At 51.3% G+C, this 15,659-nt stretch overlaps 1 protein-coding gene across 5 annotated transcripts in view; it reads right to left on the reverse strand.

Annotated features, from left to right (window-relative positions):
• GLP1R (glucagon like peptide 1 receptor) overlaps positions 1–15,659 on the reverse strand; it is a 42,341-nt gene that overhangs the window by 5,514 nt on the left and 21,168 nt on the right. For 3 of the 5 annotated variants that reach the window (XR_010586425.2, XR_010586424.2, XM_045390807.3), the window contains exons 6-12: positions 12,940–13,093; positions 12,176–12,335; positions 7,550–7,610; positions 6,912–6,981; positions 6,739–6,827; positions 6,236–6,374; positions 5,155–5,196 (exon numbers count right to left, since the gene is read on the reverse strand). Coding sequence is in view for 2 of the 5 variants with exons in the window: in XM_045390807.3 (XP_045246742.1) it covers positions 5,155–5,196; positions 6,236–6,374; positions 6,739–6,827; positions 6,912–6,981; positions 7,550–7,610; positions 12,176–12,335; positions 12,940–13,093 (715 nt within the window). In the remaining 3 variants the exon portion in view is untranslated. Of the gene's footprint in view, positions 1–858; positions 1,140–5,154; positions 5,197–6,235; positions 6,375–6,738; positions 6,828–6,911; positions 6,982–7,549; positions 7,611–12,175; positions 12,336–12,939; positions 13,094–15,659 lie in introns of those variants that run through there. The other 2 variants (XM_065544086.2, XR_012434480.1) reach the window with 2 other exon arrangements.

Genomic DNA, 15,659 nt, shown 5'->3' on the forward strand with positions numbered 1-15,659 from the left:
GGGAAGGGAAGAAATCCACTGCATTATATTAAGAGACACAAGTCAAGGCCTTCGGGCGCCTAAATTAATATCCCAATAAAATTGTTTATTGTTGCCTCCTATTTTCTGCATCTCCTCGGGAGAGAGATCGGCTTGATGACCTAATTGGTCTTTTCCATCTCTAAACTCTGTGATTCAGCTAAGTACCTTTTACAATCCATCACAGTATTATTTAACGGAAGAGAATGAGAGGGAGGGTGAAACGCAGGGAGACAGGAGATGGGAGAGAGAAGAGAGACTCTGTCTTTACAGTACACATCCCAATTTCAGCTTGGATGATTGGGAAGGGGGACAGCAACCCCCAGCCTTCCTGGTGTCTACAGCAGACCCTTCTAAACTCCCTGAGGGCTTCTCTCCAGGCCCCAGCACCTCACAGGGGAGGAGGGAGGGAAGGAAGGAATGCGGCTGAGACGAGCAACAGCAGGGAGGAAGGGGCAGCCAATGAGGGCTTCTCAACTGATGCCATCCAGAGAGACTCTGCAGTGACCTGGGTGCAGCCCAGGGAGGTCAGTCAGCCAGGATCCCTGTTGTGCTGGGCTCTGGCCTCCCCATCAGGAAAAGCCTCTTAGGAGGGCAGATGCTTGGGGACCAGATTGTTGGGGCAGAAAGAGACAAATCCAAGTAACGCTGTGGAGTCCCCATCCCTTGAGGGTTTGTGACAATGCCGTGGCTCCCTGTGGTGGCCAGTGATTCTGGTCCCTGGAGAGGCCTAGCTGGAACCTGAAAAGCTAGTCCTGGGGGATCTAGACTGCTCTTCTGGGTGATGTTCCCATAAATTTGCTTTCCAGAGCTTCTTTGAAGTCCCCAGCCTTCCCACACCAGAGTGTCTGGGGTCTGGGCCCTTCCTTTTAGGCCAAGTCACCAAGATGGCCTGCTGCCAGCGGCTGTGGATAAGGGGCCAATCGCCCCACCAGCCCCTGTGCAAACAACCCTCCTCTCCTCCTCCTTTGTCATCCATCCAGCTACGCCCAGCAAGACGCCTGGTATGGCTGCATGCCATCCCTTAAAAGAACATTTTCTGCACTGAGTAGAGTTGAGATGGCCCAGAGGCTGCCTGCCAGGATGACGCCAGTGTCCCACGCAGTGTCAGGAACCCAAGCCTGAGTGGGGGAGGGAAGGAGGCTGAGCAGACACCACCTACAGCCACCCTGTTGTATTCCAGCTCCCTGCCCGGCTGAGCCTTTGTGAAGGGAGCATATGCTGACAGCTGGGATGGGGGCCCTGAGTCCAGTGGTGGACCCCACTTGTGCGGTTGCCAGGAAGTCAGGCTTGTTTCATAGCCTTTCCACTGGAGAAGGGGGGAAAGATGGTAAACTGAGGCACACCCCCGGGAAACCACCTCAGAGACCAAAGAGGTTTCAGGGACACCTGTGGGACTTCTCAAGGTGCTAACACACAGTGTCTCCTTCTGCCCCCATCTCCCTCAGCACTTTTCCTGAACCTCTGCTGTGACCCCTGTAATCACAATTGTCCTTGAAAATCACCATATTTATTGGGCACTTACTGTATGCACGGCATTTTCCATTGATTATCTCAGTTAACTTTCACGTCGACCCTGCAAAGCAGCTCTACATTTAAAGATGAGGAAACCGAGGTGCAGAGTGTTTATTTCCCCAGGTCGCTTAGCCAGGATTTGAACCTAGATCTGGCCTGATTCCAATGCCCGGCTCCTAACCTCCGGCCTCCCACTGCATGACTTTTGCGGTCCTGCTTGTCCCTGGTCCATCTCCTCCCCCCTCACCTGGGAGCAACTCGAGGGCTGGGGCCACATCTTCCTCATCTCAGCGTCCGTGAACCTAGCACAGTGCCCAGCATACAGCAGGTGCTCAATACATGTGTTTTAAATGAGCCAAATGAATGAACACGTAAGTAGATGAGCATTTCACATCAGGTTGCTTCTGTTCCTCAGCTATGAAAATGAACACACAAAGACAACACCACTGATCCCGAGCACCTGGGCCGGCACTTCGGCCACCACACTTCCTCCTCCACCATCGGATTTATCCTCATCCCTGCCCTCCACCTCTGCAGTGCAGCACACCCCTCCTGACCTCCCTTTCCAGCAGGCACCACGCCAGCCTCAGGATTTGGAGTGAATTGGGAAGCGCATTCACCTTCACTTAGAGCTGGGGAGACAGAGGCAAGGGAGGCAAAACGACTTGCCCCAGGTCACACAGCTCAGCAGTGGCAGGGCTGGGACCAGCACTCAGGGCTCTGAGTCACCTCACTGTGGCTCTCAGGCACAAGCTACAGCAAAAGCACCTTCAGGCCTCCCCCGCCCTGTCGCCGCTCCCGCTCACTAGCAGCTGGTGCAGGCCTTGGCAGCCACACAGAACCAATATTCAAGCCATCTTTTCTCCTCAGGTCACAAGTATCTGGCACTGCCATGGCAACCCTGGGTCTGCAGAACGGCTCTTGTGGACAGAGGCCTCAGCCCGAGAGCCACATGTGTCTTTTGTGGCCCAGTGACAATGATGTATCTGTCCTTGTGCCTGGAGCAGCCAGGGCATGAGGAGTCTCAGGGTGGGTTTAAAGGAACTGGGTGGTGCTCTGAAAGGAGACAGGTTCTCCTGTTCTCTGAGCAGGGTCTCCTGGACCCCATGGCACAAGCCTGGAAGATCCACGGGGTCTGTAGCCAGGCCTGGTCAGAGAGGTGCAACTCTGGTGATTCAGGGTCAAGTTCTTTTCCAAGGGCAAAGAAGTACTATCCCCTTACAAAGGTGGGCCAGTCATAGGTGGTGCATGAGGAGGGAAGTGATGAGATGACTGGGCTTGGAAGGATGGAATCTGGAGAAGCAGCTGAGTCAGGGGTCAGGGGAGACTCTTGGCAATGGTGGCGGGGAAACCAAGCACACATGTCTGCTGGTGGGGCTGCGGTGAGTGTGTCAGAGGAGAGAGAAGTGGGAAACAGGCACGTGGGGGGCTGAGATGACAAGGTGGCAGCAGGAAGCCTCAGTCTCTCCCCACGGGCCTCTGCTCCTCATCCCCACACAGGGATTCCTGCCACCCTGTCTTGTCCCCATCACCACTGGGCTGGAATGGAAAGCAGCAGAGCTCAGGGTTGGGTAGCACATCACCCAGCTGGCTGAGAGCATTCCTGGAGGGAAGGCCATCCACAGAGCTTAGGTTTTGCACTTCCTCGTTTGCATCAGTTTTAAAGAAATTCATTTTGAGGATATGGCAGTGGAGGAGGACCAGGGCTGCGGTGTCTTGCTGCCTCCTGTGGGTCAAGAGCCTGTTGGGTGAGGCCCTTCCCTCCTTCCCTGCCCTATCCTCCAAACTGAGCCTGCTGGATCCTCTGAGACCTGCCCCAGGAGCAGCCAGAATCCCATTTATGGGCCACTGTTTGCCAGGCACTGCCTTCACCTCCCCAGCACCTGCTGCCCTGAGGCATTAAGCGGGATCTCACCCCCACCACAGCCCAGTGGAATCTCGCCCCCACCACAACCCACTAGCTCTACCGCCTTCTAGCTATTGAATTAGGGCTACTCATTTCATTTTGCTGAGCCTTAACGTTCTTAGCTGTGAATTGGGGATACCATCTGCTGCACAGCGTTGGATGTAATGAGACGCTTTGAGCAGCTTATATGCAGTAAGCACTTAAGAAACCTTGGTTTCCCTCCCATTTGGAGGTCTGAGGGCCATGCTTCCCATGGGTAGCCAGTTCAGCAGAGGCAGGGGGAGGCTCAGGGACAGGGGAACATTCCTCTCCCTTCCTTTTCACCCAGCCTCATTTTCTCTGCATGGCATCCTCTGAAATTCCCTGGGCCCCTGTCTCTGGGAATCACTGAATACTGATATCTAATAGCGATTGCTTACTGAGCATCTGGAGATAATGGTGTGTGTTTCTTCGTGCCAAGCAGCACCTGTGAGGAGCTAGGATGGGCCTTCAGCATCCCACCTTGAAGGAGGGACCTGTTCTCTGTTCCCCTTTCCCACCTTTTTCAGACTTTCTTAATCCTCACAGGAATCTCAAAGGTAGGCATTATTACCCCCACTTTGTAAATGCGCAAACTAAGTTTCAGAGCGGGCAAGTAACTTAGGCAAAGTCACACAGCTCATTAAGTGATGGGGCCTAGATCAGACCAAGTAAGATGCCAAAGCCTGCATCCTTGCATCTTTTCTGCTACATCACATTGCTTCTTCAAGCCATCTCGTAGCTCCCTGAAACACCCAGGTCCCCACCCACTGTCCTTTCTGCATCCCCCACACCCATAGAAAAAGACAAGTCTATTAATGCGCTGACTCCAAGATCCCTGAGCTCTGGGATTCCATAGCTGAGTACCTTGGAGGAAGGGGCCTTTTCCAGGTGCTTACGACACAGCCATGCCCTCCTCCCAGGAGCTGACCATCTCAGGGATGGGAGGGAGGCCTGCTGTCCTGCAGCCATTTGCAGGAGAAGGTGTGGGGCCAGCAAGAACCCCCTTCTCCCATCCTAGCACCAGAAAGCCACCCCCTCCCCCACAGTGAGCCAGGGCTCTTGCCTGTGTGTATGAAGAATGGGGTGCTTTCTGCTTTAATGCAGAATTAATTTGAATCCTGGCTCTGCCATGCCACTATTCCCATACTTCATCTTAGCCAAAAAGCTAAGAAGCGATATGTGCCACTATTTCCAAACCTAGGTCACGTTTCTGACTCTCTCTGATCTTCAGTGTTCTCATGTATATATAAAAAAATGGGAATATGAAATAAGAATTTTAGTAGGGTGTGGGGGTCCTAATTAAATGAGATAGTGATTATTAAAGCCCCAACCATGTGGCTTGGGTATGTGTGTGTTGAATCACTTTGTAAGTGACAGTCACCACCACCAAGCAAAGAGGGTCATTCAGGATTCCCTTAACCTGAGGCTGGGTCTTCCCTAGGGTCACATGCCATTAGGGTATGCCTGTACATTTACGTGTGTGCGTGCGTGTGTGTGTGTGTGTTCATGTGTGAGAGAGATCCATGCACAGAAAACCAAATCTGTGAACAAGATGCCTTCTCACCCCTAGTGCCTCAGTGGGGTGAGTAGGGGGTTTCAGCTGACAAGATTGATGGGAGTCCCCACTGTACAACTCCAGACTGGCCGATGGTACCCACCCACCAGGGTCCCCACCATCCCTCCTCAGAGCTTACCTCATTGTTGACAAAGCAGTACAAGATGGCCACCATCAGCCCCTGGAGACAAGAGTCACATCAGGAGGGAGGAAGCAAGAGGGAGGTGACCTGAAGACTGGCCCCTGGTCAGAAGCACCTTGGGACTCCATCCTCAATATCCCCCTCCCCAAATCCAGTAGCCCAGGCAGATCCAGGAATGGGGCAGTGGCTTCCCTCTTATTTCCTTTCTGAAGGAACACCAGAGTTGCACCTCTCTGACTAGGCCTGGCTACAGGCCCCAGCTAGCCTCTCCCCATGGATCTCCCAGGCATGTGCCATGGGGTCCAGGAGACCCTGCTCAGAAGCTGCCCAGAAGCTGTAGAGATCCTACATCCAACCTCTCCTTGAGGAGGTCTGATCCAGTGAAGTACAATGACTCTGATCGTGGAGAACATTCCCCACCCCAGCCCCATCTGTTCACGCAGGAGACCCAGGGCTCCAGAATTGTGTTCTGTATGTCTGCACATGTATGTAAATACACACACATGAGCCCACATGTGTGCAGGCATCTCGTGACATTCGTGAGGGGCAGGGACCAGTTTTTTGTATTTTTACACCCCCTTAGCGTCATCTAATGCTAGTGGAGAGGATCAGTTCTTCTCTTTGAAACTGTGACACCGTAACTCTGGTTTTAACACCTCTGAGGCTCCTCTGCAAAGCGAGGCTAACCCTGCACATCTCCTGGGTTCTGTGAAGAGTGAATGGGCAATTCACTCCTTATAGGGCGCAATTCACTCCTTTACATTTTACATGCAAAAATGCATGTAAAGCACCTGGCAGGGTGCTTGCCACCCAGTAGATGGCAGCTGCAATGCCAGGCTGGGTACCCAGAGCTACATCCAAGGTTTCTTGTCCCATGTGCTTACAGAGAAGACTGGCCGGGGTATTGGGACACCTGGGGATACTAGTTCTGGCTCTGCTCCAACTAGGTGACTTTGGGTAGGGATCACTTCTCCGGGTCTCAGTCTTCCCACCTTTTCCATCTGCATGATGCAGGCTGGTGTCTGTCCCACCCCCACTCTAGGACTTTACAAGCAAGTGTCCCCAACCATGAAGTCACCTGGAAGGAGGTAAAGGAGAGCTCCGTGAACAGCTTGATGAAGCGCAGGGTGCCCCGGGCATGCTCGTCCATCACAAAGGCAAAGATGACCTCATGAGTCCCCAGCAGGGGGATGAGTGTCAGTGTGGACTTGGCAAGTCTGAGGGGCAAGGCGGAGATCTCGAGTCATTCTGGACCTCTCCCATGGACTCTTTTCCCCTTTCTCTACCCTCTCCACTTCCTACCAAGTCCTGACATCTGGGTCATGGATGTTCTCCCACCCCAAATACCCTGGGAAAACAGTCTGCCTGGAGGGAAAGAATAGAGGTCAAGACCCCAAGAAGACCAGGGGCTGCCGAGAGACAGGGCAAAAGCAAGGGTTTGGGGTCCCAGGCCAGGCCTGGGTGGAAGAAGAGGGTAGTGTAGGGCTCTAAGCTAAGCATCCCAGGATCTCTCTTTCTTTCTGCTAGAAGGAAAGGGGCACCTGCTGAGGGTCCTCAGTAAATTCAGCTCAGTTACATCACCTGCATTTGATGTCTGTCTTGCACATGAGATTGGCCTTCAGTTTGGATACCACGATGCAGATGACCCGAACAAAGATGAGGAAGTTCACCTGCGGGGTGGGGCCGGGATTGGCAGGGGGCACCAGCCCAATCCTATCATAGCTGCCACTCCCATCCCTGACACCATCACTCACCCCAATGGCAAAGAGAATGGGCAGCCGGATAATGAGCCAGTAGTTCATGTTGGAGTTCCTGGTCCAGCAGCTGGGGAGGGAGAGAGATGCATGCATGCATCCAGCAGGACTCACAGGATCCCCAGCTCAAGTGCGGGCACAGGGGCCACCGATGCACATGGCCATGTCGAGTGCCACACACACAGCTCCCAGGAGCCACCCAACAACCAGTCCCATGGACCCACAGGGCCCTGCCAGTGCACGGCCCCACAATACACACGTACAGTCCAAATACACAGTCATACACGGAGATGTACACAGCCCCCAAACAAGCTTTCAAGGACCTACCAACACAGTCATGTGTGTTCGCAGAATCATATACAAAATGACACAAACATTTCACTGTTTCACATAAACGGATATTACAGAAGAACCTGCAGGAGGGCACCATGTACCCCATAGACCCAGTACCATTAGTCATCAAACAATCCTAGGACCAGGCAGGGGCAGGGAGGGATTAGAGAACAAAATCCACATTCTAATCTCCTGGTCCCCACCTTTATCCTCCCAACAGATGGGTGCCCCAGGTACCAAGGAATCCCATGGACCTTGAGGATGGGGACCTGAACACATCCACCCCCTTGGAGCAGGACACTCACCCCTCGTCCTCATAGAGGTACTTGACAATGCCCCAGGGGACAACAAACAGCAGGGGAACACCTAAGAGAGAGGGAAAGATAGAAGGGGAGAGGGGCTGGCAGGCCAGAGCCACAGTCCACATGCCGAGGCCTCTCCCTGCCCCAGGCCCCTCACACTTCCAGCCTCTCTCTTTGCCTGGCCTCAAACTATGCTTTCTAGTTTTGTCTGGGCACTTGGGAGAACAGAGGCAGCAGGAGCCCCATGCAGACTCCCAGACTCTTCCTTACAGAGAGGTCCTCATCAGTCGTCAGTCCCCCACCTCCTATGTGCCAGGCACACTGTCGGGACTTGCCCTGAGAGTCCCGCCTGAGTCACCAGGTCACAGACACCCAAGTAGCAACGGGACTGGGCTGTGCGGTGGAGACAGCACGCTGGATGAGGCGAGGCGCAGGTGAACCCTCTGATGTCCTTTTTCTCTCTTGCTTCAGCCCACATTGCCGATCTTAGTCATCTCCTTCAGGCACTGGATGTCCTTTCAGTCATCTGTCCCCTACCCCTGTACACCTGCAAGAGGGCTCAGCAGAATCCTGGAATGGAGACAGGAGCCCAGTCCTTGATGCCAACTGACCAACTAACTGTCCGCAGTGGCCTACAATAACAACAGCTACAACAATACTACTCTCCACTCAGCTGAGACTTGATTTGTGTGGTAGACGGCCTCTAAGATGACCCCTAGGGATCCCCACCTCCTGTGCTCTTACTCTTGTGCAGTTAATCCACATTGTATCAGTATTGTTTCATGTGACCCATGACATCTGGCAGAAGTGATGGCATGTCACTTCTGATTGTTATAAAAGACACTGTGGGTTGTTTTGCAAGCTCTCTCTCTTTCTCTGATCACTTGCTCTGGGGGAAACCAGGTGCCATGTGCTGAGAGAACTCAGAAGGCCTAGATAGAGGTCTCTGCAGCAAGAAATGGAGACCTCCAGCCTCGGCCAGCAAGGAACTGGGTCTTCCGGCCAACCGCCTCGTGAGTGAGCTTGGAAGTAGATTCTCCATCCCCAGTTAAGCTTTGAGATGACAGCAACCCTGGTGACAGCTGGCTGCTTCTCTGTGAGTGCTCTGATCCTGGAAGAAGGTCTCAGAGAGAAGGGACAGCAGGCGGTGGGGGATGGCCAGAAGGAAGCTACTGTATGTGTATGTGGCTCAGGAAATCCACATGCTCTTGCCTAGAGAGTTTTCTCTCTGAGATCCTGAGCCACAAGGTACCCAGCTAAACTGAATCAAGATTCTAGGCCACAGGAACTGTGATATAACAATGGTTAGTTGTTTTAAGCAGCTAAGTTTCAGGGTTAATCGTTCTGTAGCAACAGAAAATTAATACAACTGGTTCCCAGTTCCTTGAGGGTAGAGCCCAGGCCTCACTCACCTTCAGAGCCTCAATGCCCAGCTCACCCTGAGAGCTCAATCTGTGTTGGTTGATTTAAAATTGGATTGTCCTTCCTCACATGACAGATGAGGAGATGGATCAGGGGCTCAGAAGGGCACAGGTGGGGCTCGAATGCAGGGCTGCAATCCCATGTCCACTCAGTGGCCTTCTGCACTGGCTCTCTCCATGCTCCACTGGTGGCTCCCTCAGTGTTGATGTGTCTGAGATAGGTAAGTGTGTACATATTAAGGCATGTAGACATGTGTGTGTGAGGGTGTGGTGGGTGGACCATGAGTGTGCACGTGTGGCTTTGGGGAATCTCTGCCGGGAGCACATTTCCAGGACCGATCCACTTCAGAGCCTTTCCTGTCACGATTGTCTATATCTTTAGCACATCAGTGTCCACTCAACAGCAGCTACTAAGCAGTTTGTGTGCCCAGATCTACTGTGCTTGATGATGCAGGGAGAGATGGAGGAAGCAAAGGAGCCCCAAGCTGACCAGCATTCTTCATCAGCTCTCTCTCTCCTGGCCCATTTATTTCTACACAAATCAGACCTCTCAGCATCCAAGGTGCTTTAGTAACAGGCCTTTATGAGACTGGACAAGGAACGGGATGATCTCCAAAGGCCCCAGCACATGGCACAGGACTGCCACATAGAAGATGAGCAGTGAGAATGGAATGAATGATGGGTGAGTCAATACACCAATGAGGGAAGGAAACTTCTCTAGGCAAGAGCATGCCGATTTCCTGAACCACGTACACATGCAGAAGCTTCCTTCTGGGCATCCCCCGCCCCCTGCTGTCCCTTCTCTCTGAGACCTCCCTCCTTCCAGGATCAGGGCACTCACCCATGTTATCAGCCAGACCTGGCAAGTTTCACTCATCGTCAGCATTTCCTTAACAAGGCCTTTTCAAAAAACACAGCCACGAAAGCCCTGCCGCAAGCAAACATTACGCACTCCCTGCTGGCTTCATCTTTCTCCCATTTAGAAAACGAGCAAGACAGGTTGGAGAAAAAAGCTCAAATTAAGACACACAGAACTGGCTCCGGGAAGTAATGATTCCCTCATCCATCACCGGCCTCCCTCCTGCACAGCCTCCGTGTGGATTTCTACAGGCCCCCAACTGCCTGGGGACTGCAGCAGAAGCTGCCATGCCCTTTGGGGGACCTCTCCAACTGTGTCAGAGTCCTAATTTCAATTCTTCTACTTGCACACGAAGCTAAAAGTTGTTTCCCAAGTATCCCAGCTTGGGCAAGGCCTCCTGGCATCAGGTCCAAGCTCCTAGTAACCTGTGAATCTCTCTCCGTCTCCCCCCACCACAATTCCTCAAGAAAAAGGTATTCTGATTGGAGCAGAGTATCCTCTGGGTCTTGCCCTTGTGCTCCCACAGATCCCGAGCCCTGAGCTGGGGTGTGAGGTGCTAGGAAAAGGACTTGGCCCTCCCTCCCCCATCTCCCACTCAGAGACCTCTAGGGCAGTGTGTCCCCACCAAACTCCAACCAGCCACCCCCGCTCCTCTGCACACATCACACACGTCCCTTGATTGTTCCTGCCCTCGGGTCGCCATGGTGACAGGCACTAACAGCGCTGATGCTATTTCCTAGAATGGACAGACACCGTCCCCCACCCTGAAGACAGCCTTCCCTGAGCTGACCTCAATGGCCTCCCTCCTCCCCAACCCCTAGTGAGCTGCAGGGCTCTCCACCTGCTCTAGCAGGAGGAAGAAGCCTTGGGGAGAAAAGGCCAAGGAAGGTACTGGGTCCTGGGGGAGGAGGAGGAAGGTGAGAGCAGGGATCTGTGAGCAGGAGCCAGGCCTACCTGCCCACCTGTGCAGAGGCCCGAGTCTTCTCAGGGGTGCTGCAGGGAACTGAAGGGACACAGTCCAGGCAAGAGAACAGGGCATGATGGCCACAGGCCCAGAACCTGGGAGTCAGGAGGCTTGGGTTCCAGGGCCTGCTCTGCCTGTAAGGCCCTGCCAGCTCTGGGCCTTGGTGCCCTCAAAACACTGGTCACATTAAAATCTCAGGCTACTCTTCTCCCGGTGGGGGGCTGCACAGAGCAGAGTGGCTGAGGAACACCAGTAACAACAAATGAAGTGCAAGGACAGGGGATGGAGAGCTTGAGAGGGTGGAGGGCACAGAACCTCGAGGGCCAGTGGCCTGAGGGACCTTCCTGAAGAGGCAGTGGACCCCCTGGTGTGGGAAGGCTGCTCCCTGAACATTCCTGCATGGAGAACAGCCTTGCAAAGGCCCGGGGGCAGAACCAGTCAGGGAAGAGGAGTCTGGATGTGTCTCAGCTGGAAAGTCCCTGGAGGTCAGTGACAGTGGCAGCCATGGTCAGAGCAGCATGAGGTGGGCGCATGAGGAAGGAGGAGTGAATAAAGGAGTGGCAAGCAGGGTGGGGGATGGTGTGGAACAGGAAAACTACCATGGATTCAATGACAGATTAGGGAGGGCACAGGGCAGGGCCTATCCTCTGGGCACCGTGGCCCCCTCCAGAAAGGCCTGTTGCATGTTTTCCCAGGGGTGAAGGGGATCCCAGCCCCCTGCCCAACCCCAACACTGCCCCTCATTACAATCCCACGTGGTGAGAGGCAGAAGCACAACCAGAAATGTTCCAGCAAAAAAAAAGACACAATGGTTCTTGGCAAACTTTTTTGGCTAGAACATTTCCAGCTGGGCTCCAGGCACATCCGCCGTCCCCCCTCTCCTTGGCTGGCCTCTGGTCCCCCTGCCCCACCGTACCTGGCTTTCCTGTGAGCCCTCCTCTCCACCATCATGACAGAGCACCAGCAGGCTCCCCCGAGCCATCGCCCTGACCTCTTGATCCCCTCCCCACCTTGAGGCCCAGGACTCACCATTTCCCTCAGGTCCTCGGGCTGCCCAGGACTGGGTGTGAACTTATGTCCCCATGTGGTCTTAAGAGGACAGTGCATACCTCCAATGGTATGCATGATAGTGGTAGAGGGTGGTGTTCGGCCACATGGGGTGGAGGCTTCCATTAAGGGAGGATAGTTATGCAGAGGAGGGGAGGACCATAACCCCCTACAGCATCTTAACAGCCCACGGGCAGCAGGTCCTGTGCCCAGGAAGGGGGCTACCCAGTGGGCCCTGCCCCTTGCTCAGCAGTGCGTTCCAAGTACCAAGTTAGAAGAGGGGCCAAAGTCTCCCACCCCCATACCACAGGTTCGGGGTGGGTGACGGTGGGCCTTACCCCAGCCTACGCTCACATACAGCCTGAAGATTCGTTGCTCAGAGAAGACCGAGAAGGCCAGCAGTGTGTACAGGTACACGCCCTCCACCAAGAGCCAGTAGTAATTGGCCGCCACACAGTATTGCATGAGCAGAAACACCACGCGGCAGCCCAGAGAGTCCTGGGGGTAGAGGAAGGGTGTTGTGGGGACAGCAGCTCTGCCCTCTGCCTCTCTTGATACTATTCCCCATCCTGCTCCAGCCACTATCCTGCCATGGTTAATGCAGGAGGAGACAGCTCACATCTCCGGCTAGGGATAGTGCTAGGGACTTTATCTGCTTTAGCTCATCGAATCCTCATTATCCTGATTGGAAGAAAGTTATATTATCCGCCCCCCCTCCGCAGGTGAGAGAAGTAAGTGGCTTCTCACTTATTTCTCAGCCTCAGAGAAGTAAGGGACTTGCCTAAAAGTGTACAGATAGTAAGTGACAGAGCTGGGATTCAAACCCAAGTGTGTCTCCAAAGACTACTCATTTGTGTCAGACTGAGAATTCCCTAGGGCAGTGTCTCCTCCCTTAAACTGGGGGCTCCCCAAGGTAGACTGCCTCTCTCAGCAGACTGGAGGGTCCCAAGGTGAACTGCCTCTCCCATCAGACTAGGGGCTCCCAAAGGGCCAGGACTGGTCAGCTCTTGCCTTCCCCTGTCCCAGGTCTGGCTAGGGTGGCAGAGGCAGGCATCCTCCAACCACCTATCGCTCCCAAAGTGATCCTGGATGCACCACACACCTGGTAGGAGAGGAGCCCATCCCACTGGTGCTGCTGGGCGGCCGTGCTGTACATCCACTTGAGGGCTGCGTCCTTGATGAAGACGGACAATGCTCGCAGGATGAAGGATGCAAACAGGTTCAGGTGGATGTAGTTCCGGGTGCAGTGCAGGTGTCTGAAGGAGAAATCAGGGCCCTTCCCTGGCAAGGCAGCCAACAGTTCTGCTCTACAACCCCAAGTTCTCAAGCTAACACACACATCAGTCATGTTTCCGGCCCTGGGACTGTGCGTGTGTCCTCTCCTGTGAATACCCTTATTCCCCATCATCGTGAAAATCCTCTGTCCAACTCAAATCCTGCCTCTCCATGAAGGCTTCCGCTGTGTGGTCACTGCCCCCTCCTCCCATCCACATTCTATCCTTCTCTCTGCAGCATCTTCTCTTACACAAAGTCATGCATAACTGAAGAGATTTATGCATGAGGATCAGTTTCCCCAACGGGAACATTGCTTCTTCATGACAGGGCCTACATCTTAAATGCCTCACAGAGGCAGACCAGGACTAGGCACTTGGTAGGAATTCAGAAACTATTGGATAGTTTTAACATCCTTTCATGTGAAAATGTGTAGCAAAATGAAAGTACAGGGGCATTTATTAACCTGATAAAGGCTATTTACTTAACCAGGAGCAAATATCAATCCTAACTGAGAAATTGTGGGAGCATTTCCTTTGAAATCAGGAACAAAATAAGGACGTCTGTTATCATTGCTTTAGTCAACATTGTAACTACAGATCCTGCCCACAATAATAAGGCAAGCGAATAATGTACAAGAATTGGAAGTAAACAAAATGGTTCTTATTTGTAGATGATAGATTATCTTCATAGAAAATTGAAGAAATCTACAAATTATTAGAACTAATAAGACAGTTTAGCAAGGTTGCTGATAAGCATGTTTGTATATGCCTGTGTTAAAAAAATTTAAAGTAAATGTTTGAAAATAATTTATTCGCAATATTTTAAATTAACTGCCTTGAAATGAGTCTAACAGAAGATGGGTAAGATCTCGATGGAGAATTTTATGAACCTTGCTTGAAATCATTAGTGAAGACTTAAATTAGTGGGAGACAGACACATCACATTCACAGATAGAAAGACTCGCTATCTTAAAGGAGTGAAGTCTCTCCATACTAATGAAAATTCTAACTTATTTTTAAAGTAGAACTTTAACAACTTATAAAGAAGAGCCAGGGCTAAGAATATTCCAGACACTCCTAAAGAATCACAGAGGAGGAGATTTTGCTATATGATTTCTAGTAAATTTACAGTAGTTAAGGCACCGTGGTATCGGGATAGGGAAAGATAAACAGCCTAACAGAAAAAAACTGTAGGTGACTGACACCAACCCACTCGTATATGGAGCCTTGCTACATGGAAGGGCAGTCATTGCAAATCAACAGGGAAGGAAAGGCTATCAATAAATGGTACTCAGGCAGCTAATTCCACATATAGAAAAAAAAATGAAATCCTTTATTTATATCATACACAAATATGAATTCCAAGCAGATCAAAGAACCATAAGGAAGAGCAAAACTCTGAAACTTACAGAAAATATAGGTGGCCATCTTTATGACACTAGGGTAAGGAAATATTTTTTTTTTTTTCTTTCTTTCTTTTTTTTTTTTTGAGACAGAGTCTCACTCTGTTGCCCAGGCTGGAGTGCAGTGACGCGATCTTGGCTCACTGCAAGCTCCACCTCCCGGTTTCAAGCCATTCTCCTGCCTCAGCCACCACGCCCAGCTAATTTTTTTGTATTTTTAATGGAGACGGGGTTTCACCATGTTAGCCAGGATGGTCTCGATCTCCTGACCTCGTGATCCGCCGGCCTTGGCCTCCCAAAGTGCTGGGATTACAGGCATGAACCACCGTGCCCGGCCAAGGAAAGACTTCTTAATAAGACTGTCCACAATTTGTTCTTCGGAAAAAAATGAATAATTTTAAACCAATCAATAAAATTAACTGTTATCAATTGGTAAATCTTTATTGATAAATTTTATTTATCAATACTAAATTGATAAACTTCATTCCATTAAAATGAAGAACTACTGTGCGGAAAACACCATAAAATGAGTGAAAAAATAAGCCACGGACTAAAGAGAGGGTAAATTCTGGATTAGTATCCAGAATATATAATGAATATGTAAAATAGAAAAGAAAAATCCAAATAAGCCAATGGAAAAGTAAGCAAAGGATCTGAAAAAGCAATTCACAGAATAAATCATGAAAAAAATGCTTGATCTCTCTGGGAATCTGGAATATGCAAATTAAAATCATAAGGCAGTTTCAGATACTTCAGGTTAGCAACAATTAAGTCTGAAAACACTAAACATTGGTGATAAGGCCAGACAAAGGAAGCTCTCTTTTATTACTGGTGAGAGGGTAAACTGGTGTGACCAAAGAGAAGAGCAACTTAACAATACCTAGTAAAATTGTAAAAGCAGGTGGTAGTCAGACCTGGCAATTCTACTCCTAGGTATATGCCCCAGAGAAATACACAAGTAAGAATGCACATTGCACCAACATTTGTAATTCAGAAAGACAAAAAGAGAACAACTCAAATGTCCATTAAAAGGTTAACAGATAAATTGTGCTCTATTATACAATGGAATATGGAATGGTGGTTAAAAATCCACAAAACAGGACTACTTGTGTCAATGTGAATGAATCTCATACAAACATAATGTT

This window comes from Macaca fascicularis, chromosome 4 (genome assembly GCF_037993035.2).
Source record: "Macaca fascicularis isolate 582-1 chromosome 4, T2T-MFA8v1.1".
NCBI lineage: Eukaryota > Metazoa > Chordata > Mammalia > Primates > Cercopithecidae > Macaca > Macaca fascicularis.